Source organism: Chiloscyllium plagiosum, chromosome 6 (genome assembly GCF_004010195.1).
Source record: "Chiloscyllium plagiosum isolate BGI_BamShark_2017 chromosome 6, ASM401019v2, whole genome shotgun sequence".
Classification (NCBI taxonomy): Eukaryota; Metazoa; Chordata; class Chondrichthyes; order Orectolobiformes; family Hemiscylliidae; genus Chiloscyllium; species Chiloscyllium plagiosum.
Window position 1 is genome coordinate 113,061,786 of NC_057715.1, and position 10,098 is coordinate 113,071,883.

The 10,098-nt window shown below is 42.6% G+C and overlaps 1 protein-coding gene across 1 annotated transcript in view; it reads right to left on the reverse strand.

The window, feature by feature from the left end:
• acer3 (alkaline ceramidase 3) overlaps positions 1-10,098 on the reverse strand; it is a 204,402-nt gene that overhangs the window by 126,618 nt on the left and 67,686 nt on the right. Inside the window, exon 3 of the mRNA XM_043692440.1 lies at positions 3,718-3,770. Within this exon, the coding sequence (XP_043548375.1) occupies positions 3,718-3,770 (53 nt within the window). The remainder of the gene's footprint in view (positions 1-3,717; positions 3,771-10,098) is intronic.

The following is a 10,098-nucleotide window of genomic DNA, read 5'->3' on the forward strand; positions in this document are numbered from 1 at the left end:
GTGTGGGTGTAAGTGTGTGTGTGTTGTGTGGGTGTGGGTGTGTGTGTGTGGGTATGGGTGTGCCTGTGCCAGTGTGTGTGTTGTGTGGGTGTGGGTGTGAGTGTGGGTGTGGGTGTGTGTGTGTGTGTGGGTGTAAGTGTGTGTGTGTTGTGTGGGTGTGGGTGTGTGTGTGTGGGTATGGGTGTGCCTGTGCCTGTGTGTGTGTGTGTGAGTGTGTGTGTGTCTCCTGAACTATTTGCAGTTCACATTGGCTCACAGTGACACATGAAGCTGTGTGTCTCTGAAACACGGCCATGTCTTTAATGATCTCACTGACAGCCTCACATTTCCTAAAGGGTAGCTGAATGTATTTGCTGATTTATATGGCATTTTCATCTCTCTGATTGACAGGATGATAGAAAGGATTGACTAATCACAGAGCTTGGCATGACTTCCTGTTTTCAAATCCCACTCCCTGCTCTTCCTGAGGATCTGTCTGAGCAGTTGGAGTGGTGAGACAATGGGAGCACCTCCCATTGAGTTTTACCTTGTGTTTTTGGACAGTCTGTCTGAGGTGAACACAAAGACCACCATCTTGCCCCCTCCTTCGGCCGGCTCTGTTTCGAAGAGGAACTGGCCAATTCCCTGCTGTATCCTGATCAATATTTATCCCTCAACTGATATCAGATAATCTGATCATAGGCACATTGCTGTTTCCAGGAACTTTCCTGTGTGTAGATTGGTTGCTGTGTTCCCTACCTCACAGCGGGGGCTCGGCTTCAGAGTGTACTGCAGTGGCTATAAAGTGCTTTGAGGTGTCTGGTGGCAGCGAGGGTGCTATGGAAATGCACAATGTTTTCTTTCTTGCAACAAACCCACCGGAACAACCAAGCTGGAGAAACTCAGCAGGTCCAGCACAATCTATGTGGAGAAATCACTATCTAAGGTCTTTCTGCCAAAGTACGGGTGGTGATGGCTCGCACGAGGGGACATAGCTTTAAATTGAGGGGTAAGTGATTTCCGATGCCCCTCCCCCAAGTCCCTCCTCCCTATCTTTTATCTTAGCCTGCTGGACCAACTTTCCTCATTCCTGAAGAAGGGCTAATGCCCGAAACGTCGATTCTCCTCTTCCCGAGATGCTGCCTGACCTGCTGTGCTTTTCCAGCAACACATTTCCATCATCCATCATCTTCCCTCACTAACAGCAGTGTGGGTATCTACACCAAATGAGCTGCAACAGCTCAAGAAAGCATCTCCTTCTTGAGGGAAATCAGGTATCAGCAATAAATGCTGGCCCATCCATTGAAGCTCACATCCCACAAATAAACTATATTTTTAAAAAATTCATCTATTAAATGTGGGAAAGAACTGGATAAGCACAACCTGTGAAAGCTTGCACCAGCGCACTCCTGAGGAATCAAGAAAACTATAATAATATAAAATAGTACATAGAATGCTATTGATGCTTTAAACGTCAGCGGTACAGAATTGCAAGCGTTTCTCTTCCATTTTTACCAAGACAGTTAGGCAAAGGCAAAGTTGCCAAAGTCCTATCAGAACAAGGTTGCTCTCTCCTTAGAGAGAAACAAGTGGTAGTGGTTTAACCGAAGGGTCACCATGCTCCAGATGAACAGAGAGGTTGAAAGGAGAGTCCTTCATGATGACCGCAGGCAGTGTGGGAATTGAGCTATTATAAATGGCATCACTCTGCATTGCAAATCAGCCAACTGAGCTAACCGACTCCTCCAATTATTTCCCTCTGAGACAACAGTGTTGCACAACGCCTTCTTGAATCACCTCAGTCAACCTAGTGAGCCTAGGTACCCTCACAATGCTGTTAATAAAGGAATTCCAAGACTATGACGCAATGGTGAAAGAATAATAATATGGTTCCAACTCTATGGTGCAAGGTTTGGAAGGGAACTTGCAGGTGTTGGTGCTTCCATTTATCTGTTGCCCTTCTCACACTCGCACCCTCTCTCAGACTTATACCTGTTTACACACACACACACACACACACACACACACACACACACATTTGCGGGGTGAATCTGTACTTGCTGAATTACATTTTATTTTGCCCTTCTCACACTCGCACCCTCTCTCAGACTTATACCTGTTTACACTCACACACACATACCCCCACACTCACACACACACACACACACACACACACGTTTGCGGGGTGAATCTGTACTTGCTGAATTACATTTTATTTTGCTTAAAAACTGCATGAATCCATGTAAGATTCTGTAAATTCTTTTGTAGAAAGAGAATCAGACTGAACATTGGGGCACAGACAGCCCCACACAGGGCACTTCACACCTACAATGCATTCTGAACTGACACGGCACCTCGTGTTAAAGTTTATCTGAGAACTTCTGGGATATACATTTTTTTTTTCGATTCCCTCGTGTGGAAACGGGCCCTTTCGCCCAACAAGTCCACACCAACCCTCCAAAAAGTAACCTACCTAGATCCATTTCCCTCTGACTAATGCACCTAACATTATGGGCAATTTATCATGGCCAAACCACCTAACCCGCATATCTTTGAACTGTGGGAGGAAACCGGAGCACTCGAGGAAACTCACGCAGACACAGGGAGAATGTGCAAACTCCACACAGACAGTCCCCAAAGGCTAGAATTCAACCCGGGTCCCTGGCACTGTGAGGCAGCAGTGCCTCACTGAGCCACTGTGCCGCCCCCGAAAGAACGAACTGAACCCAACATGGTCATCCAGGTCTTTTTCAATATATAATTTCAGTTGCATCACACTGTAAACTTTTGCTGTAACTTCTGTGCCTTACAATTTTATACTCCACAACCACCTGATGAAGCAGCAGCGCTCCGAAGGCTAGTGCTTCCAAATAAACAAACCTGTTGGACTATAACCTGGTGTTGTGTGACTTTTAACTTCATATAAAGTGCATTAGGTTAATAGAAACAGAGCAAGAATACAATGTTATGGCTGCAGCGAAGGTGCTCAGACAGCAAGGTCAATATTATATTTAAAATTTGGGAGGACCTAATAACAGCAGGGAACCAGCTGTTCTTGAATCTGTCTATGTGTGTGTTTAAGCTTTTGTATCTTCCGCCTGACGGAAGAGGTTGGAACAGATTATAACCGGGGTAGGAAGAGTCTTTGATTATGTTGGCTGCCTTTCCCTGGCAGCAAGAAATATAGACGCAGTCAATGGATGGACATTTGGTTTGCACGATGGACTGGGCTGTGTTCACAACTCTCTGTAGTTTCTTACAGTACTGGACAGAGCAGTTGCCAAGCCATGATGCATCTGCACAGAATGCTTTCAATGGTGCATCTATAAAAATTAGTAAGGGTCTTTCCTGACATGCCAAATGTCCTTAGCTTCTTGAGAATGCACAGGCATTTTTGTGCTTTCTTGACCATCTCATCGACATGGGTGGACCAGATTTTAACCCTGCTCTTTTTTCTTATGGTTATGAAGTTGAAATATGATGATAACTGTTGTGAACTTGTGTTTTGTACACCTTCTGCTCAGCCATAACTTTGTTCAATCATATTAGGAACTGTATGCCCTAGTATGCTATGATCTATCTGTACTGCACGCGAAACAAAACATTTCACCGTACTTAGGTACATGTGACAATAATAAATCATGTTACGTTGTCACACATACTAAGAATATTCAAAATGTAAACAGGTAGCCAAGAAACCGAACCTTTAATGAATGAGATAGCTGCGCAGTTGCTTACCTGCATTTCATATTTCAATGTCATGTGGAAGCACCAGGACCCTATTCCCACAGCTGAAACAATAAAAGGACAAGAATTAAAAGGTTGGGAGATGGGGAGAACATAGGTATAAATGGGCAAAATCTCAGTATCAATTTAATATCAAAGACTGAAAGAACAAAGTAAATTACTCCACAACTCATGAAATAACTTCACATTAATGCCAGAAAGTTGTGCAATTTAGTAGCTTATGCTTAAGGTTTTAGCCTTTATCAACATTGCAAAATTTACAAAACAAATTGGAACTTTAAAACTATGATGTCATCTGTTATAGTACCAGGCCATCATCGATATCTGTAGAACAGCAGCAGGCCATTCAGCCTACATTTTCAAGATTAATCTTTTCATATACACCAACAGAAGAAAATTAAAGATGTACAAAAAAAAATGAGAATAGATTAAAAGCTGCCTTTTTTGGCACACGTCATATAGATGGCCGCTGACACTATTTCAGGGAGAGTGTTACATAAAAATATATCAATTGCACAGGACCCTCAGGTACTCTACTCTTTATCCTCAAAAAAGTGCAAAACTGCTGCTCAAAATGTTTAGAATCTCAGATTTGAGCATGATTGTGTGAGCTACCAGTTATTTGAATCCACATCTCTGCTCTCTTTGTGCACTTTCCCTGAAACACTCAGTTAATTCCCCCCCGCAGATCTTTATTCACCTGGTTTTAATAACAGCATCTGGCAAAATATCCCAAGAGTTTTTTCCATGAAAAAAAATTCTCAAGCTCAAGCTCTCTTACAGCACTAATCCTGAATTTGTGCCAACTGATATTTGGCAGGTTATACCAGGGAGCTCAGTGTCAAGCTGAAAAGCTTATCTAATTGCAACTTTGACTTTCTTACTCTTTTCTAGATATGATCCCACCCGCAACATACACAAGGTTTATTGTTTGTTCAGACAGAACACTGCAAAATGCTGAACTGGCACTTTCAACAACTGTGCTTCAGTTAAGCCACATAAGATCCTCTGCAACTCATCACAACCCCTTTCCCCGCACCTCCCATGTCCAAAACCAATTAAGCAGCCATCCATTAAACCTACTTCCTGTCTAAAATCACAAGAGAGCTATTCTATTGCTAGTAAACTGTTTTAATTAATTCTCTTCCATTTTAATTGTCCATTTAGGTTTCATAGCTACATTCAAAACAAGGCTCTATGCTTTGTTCTTGGCAAATGTGCAAAGGCAAGGCCAGACATTCAAAAGTCAGAATATATTACCAGTCACCCTCTTTCCAATATCAGGAACAAAGGTTTTTCACTTACACTTCTTAGTATTTTATCTCACCAACAAGTCTCCAAACATAGAAACTCAATGTCGCTGGGTTATTGTCTACACGTTATTCGTCACCTCATTGACTCTAACATCCCAGACCATCCCCACCAAAACCCATTCGTTTTTCAATGACTTAATCTCCTCTGTCCAGGTGCCCCAATCATTTGTTAAGGAATTGACTTGAGGAGCAAAATAAACCAAGTAAAAACCAAAAGAATCACAGATGCTGTAAATCAGAGACAAAAATAGAAATTGCTGGAAAAGCTCGGCAAGTCTGGCAGCATCTGTGGAGAGAAATCAGAGTTAACATTTCAGATCAAGTGACCTTTCCTCAGGACTGATGGTAGCCAGGAAAATGTCAGTTTACATGCAGAAGATAGGATGGGCAGAAGCAGTAAGGAGTAAGTGATAGGTGGGGATAGAGCCCAAAGAGAGAGAACAGCAGTTGCACAGACAAAAGAGTGGATACAATCAGGCTAGGAGGGTGAATCGCTGTTAATGGGGACCATTAGTGGCTAACAATAGGTGGTATGTAATAGCAGCAATAACACGTCTGGTAGCATCTGTGAAAAGAAATCAGAGTTAACGTTTTGGGTCCAGTGACCCTTCCTAGCTGCCATAAGTTTTAAGGAAAAGGTTGGTTTATATGCAGAGGATAGGGTGGAGGGAGTGTTCTGAAGGAGGGTCACCGGACCTAAAATGTTAATTCTGATTTCTTTCCACAGATGCTGCCAACTTGCTGAGCTTTTCTATCAACTTCTGTTTTTGTTTCTGATTTACAGCACCTGCAGTTCTCTCCATTTTATATGATAGAAAATAGAACAGTACAGCGCAGAACAGGTCCTTCTGCCCTCAATGTTGCACTGACCTGTGAACTAATCTAAGCCTATCCCCCAACACTATCCCATCATCATCCATTTGCTTATCCAAGGATTATTTAAATATTCCTAATGTGGGTGAATTAACTACATTAGCAGGCAGGGCACTCCATGCCCTTACCACTCTCTAAGTAAAGCACCTGCCTCTGACATCTGTCCTAAATCTATCACCCCTCAATGTGTAGCTATGCCCCCTCATACAAGCTGACGTCATCATCCTAGGAAAAAGACTTTAACTGTCCTCCCTGCCTAATCCTCTGATCATCTTGTATGTCTCTGTGAAATCCCCTCTTAGCCTTTTTCTCTCAAATGAGAACAGACCCAAGTCTCTCAGTGTTTCCTCATAAGACCTTCCCTCCAGACCAGGCAACATCCTAGTAAATCTCCTCTGCACCTTTTCCAATGCTTCCACATCCTTCCCGAAATATGGCGACCAGAACTGTACACAATATTCCAAATGCGACAATTTTGTATAGTTGCAGCATGACATTACGGATCTGGAACTCTATCCCACTACCAAAAAGTCCTAACACACCATATGCCTTCTTAACAGCACTATCCACCTGGGTGGCAACTTTCAAGGATCTATGTACATGGACTCTAAGATCCCTCTGCACATCCACACTCCCAAGAATCTATCCATTGACCCAGTACTCTGCCTTCCTGTTATTCTTACCAAAGTGAATCACCTCATATTTAACTGCATTGAACTCCATTTGCTACCTCTCAGCCCAATTCTGCAGTTTATCCAAGTCTGCCTGCAATCTGCAACATTCTTCCACACTGTCCACTACTCCACCGACTTTAGTGTCATCTGCAAACTTACTGACCCATCCACCTATGCTTGTGTCCAAGTCATTTATAAAAATGACAAACAGTAGTGGTCCCAAAACAGATCCTTGTGACACACCACTAGTAACCAGACTCCAGGCTGAATATTTTCCATCAACCACCACTCACTGCCTTTTTACGGAAAGCCAGCTCCTAACCCAAACTGCTAAATCACCCTTAATCTCATGCCTCTGCATTTTTTTCCCCAACAGCTTATCATGTGGAACTTATACTGAAGTCCATGTACACCAGGTCAACTGCCCTATCCTCATCCACATACTTGGTCACCTGTTTAAAATACTCAATGAAGTTTGTGAGACATGACTTGCCCTTGACAAAACCATGTTGACTACCTGAAATCAAATTGTTGCTGTTAGATGATTATAAATCCTATCTCTTATAATCCTTTCCAAAACCTTTCCTACCGCAGCCTGTAATTACCTGGGTCTGTAATTACCTGTGTCATCCAACCTCTACTTTTCAAGGGCGGCACGGTGGCTCAGTGGTTAGCATTGCTGCCTCACAGCATCAGGATCGGGTTCAATTCCAGCCTCAGGTGACTGTCTGTGTGGAGTTTGCACATTCTCCCTGTATTTGCGTGGGTTTCCTCCGGGTGCTCCGGTTTCCTCCCACAGTCCAAAGATGTGCAGGTCAGGTGAATTGGCCATACTAAATTGTCCATAGTGTTAGGTGCGTTACTCAGAGGGAAATGGGTCTGGGGGAGTTACTCTTTGGAGGGTCAGTGTGGACTGGTTGGGCCGAAGGGCCTGTTTTTACACTGTAGGGAATCTAATCTCTCCTGCCCTTCTTGAACAAAGGGCACAATTGCAATCCTCCAGTGATCTGGTACTAAACCTGTAGACAATGACGACTCAAAGATCAAGGCCAAAGGCTCCAATATCTCCTCCCAAGCTTCCCAGAGAATCCTCGGATAAATCCCATCTGACCCAGGGGACTTCTCGAATTGATAACACCTCTGCCTTACTAACTTCGGTCCTTTCTAGTCTAATGTCCCATATCTCATTCTTCTCCTCTACAATATTCTCCTTTTCCTGAGTGAAAACAGATGCGAAATATTCATTTAGCACCTTTCCTATCTCCACAGGGTCCAAGCACAACTTCCCACTTCTGTGTTTGACAGACCCTATTCCTACCCTAGTTATCCTTTTATTCCTCACATACCTATAGAAAGCTTTAGGGTTCTCCTTTATTCTACCTATTCATCTGAATCATCTCATCTCAACTTCACATAAGCCTCCTTCTTCTGCTTAACAAGAGATGCAATTTCTTTAGTAAACCATGGTTCCTTTACCTTATCACTTCCTCCTTGCCCGACAAGGACAGACCTATCAAGGACACGCAATATCTGTTCCTTAAACAGCTCCACATTTCAATTGTCCCTCTCCCCTGCATTTTGCTGCCCCATTCTATGCCACCTAAGTCTTGCCTAATCACATTATAATTACCCTTCCCCATCTATAACTCTTGCCCTGTAGCGTGTACCTATCCATTTCCATTGCAAAGCTAAACGTAATTGAATTATGGTCACTCTCTCCAAAGTGTTCACCGATCACTAAAGCAAACACCTGGTCTGGTTCATTAACAAGCACCAGACCCAGTGTGGCCTCCCCTCGTCAGCCCTTCGACATACTGCAAATATTGGACAAAAACTGATCCATCTGACTTACTAGAGTTATAGCATTTCCAGTCAATGTTGGGGAAGTTAAAGACCCCCATAATGACCACTCTGTTCCTTTCTGTGGAGGCCTATAATAACTCCCAGCATTGTGACCTCTCCTCTCCTATTTCTAACCTCAGCCATACCACCTCAGTAGACGAGCCCTTGTCTACTATATGATAGCAAGGCCTGATGGAGAGGTTGGGGTAAGGATATAGGAGAACTCAAGCACTAAAGTTATTGAACTCGACATTGAGTCCAGAGCTAGGCTAAATAATTACTTTCCTGATTAAATGCAAAAAGTCAACACTATGAACATCTTCCAGGTAAACTCCCACTAGCAGAATAGATGCCACTTACTGCTCCATAACCTAGGAAATCTACGCTCAAAAATAAGAAATGAAGTATCAGAAAGAGAACTTAAAGCTGGAAAGACAGACATTTTTTTGGTCAAGTAGTTTGGAAATATTTCAAATATGTTAAAGGTTTAAGAATAGAAAGGAAAAGCCTGTTCCCATTGGTTAATAATTTAATCGGTTTCAAGTGTCATGGCCCAATTATCACTCAAGGAATGGTGGGAAACCAGAAGAATTATTTTTCACAGGAGGTTTAACTACAGTAGAAATAATAACTTACATTCTTTCTTAAAACTGCATTCAACTCCATATGAAACGTTATGAATATATGGAATGGATAAGCAAATAAGAACAGTTAGCAGCACAAGCACAATGGCTGATTGGTTACTTCATGTTGTAATGTTTCAGATTTCAGGTATGAAAACATCCAATATTTTCACAATTTCAGGATTTTAACTGTATGCATGATGTGTACCTAATCCAAAGTAAATGGGAAACTCTTAATGTATTTCTCTACAGAGGGAGTACATCAAGTGCAGACTTCCATGAGGCATGTCCTACCAGCAAAGCCAATTCAGTGACGTCTGTCAGCCACGTTTCAGAGAAATCTGTGCTACGGCAAAATGTTGGATGAGGAGAAAATTGGAGCAAGAGTCATAAATTGTTTGCAGTAACATGTGTTTTTAATCCCAAAAGCAAATCATGAGTTTGCACTTATACAGTGCCTTTCACAACCACAGGATGCCTTGAAAGGACTTTAGAGCTATTGAAGTACTTGTTTGGAATGTAATCAATATTGTACATTAAAACATAGCAGCCTACCTGCCCACAGCAAGCTCTTACAAATGATTATGAAATAAAGGGCTCAATACCATTTTGGTGATGTTGACTGAGCAATAAATATTAACCAAATCACTGAGATGGATTCCAACACATTCCCTCAAAATTGTGATGAGATCTGACACTCACTTGGGATGGCTGACGGAAGTTTTGGTTTAATTTCTTCTCTGAAATTCTGCACCCCCTCAGCTGAAATATTCAGTTAGTAAGGTTACCTACACTGAGATATGGATTTGCTTTTGCTTTGCTCTACGGCTCAAAGGTGCAACATGTCACCAATGGAAGTCTAGATTAGAATGATGCTGGAAAAGCACAGCAGTTCAGGCAGCATCTGAGCAGTAAAATCGACATTTCGGGCAGAAGCCCTTCATCAGGAGTACAGGCAGAGCGCCTGAAGGGTGGAGAGATAAATGAGAGGAGGGTGGGGTTGGGGAGAAAGTAGCATAGAGTACAATAGGTGAGTGAGGGAGGGGA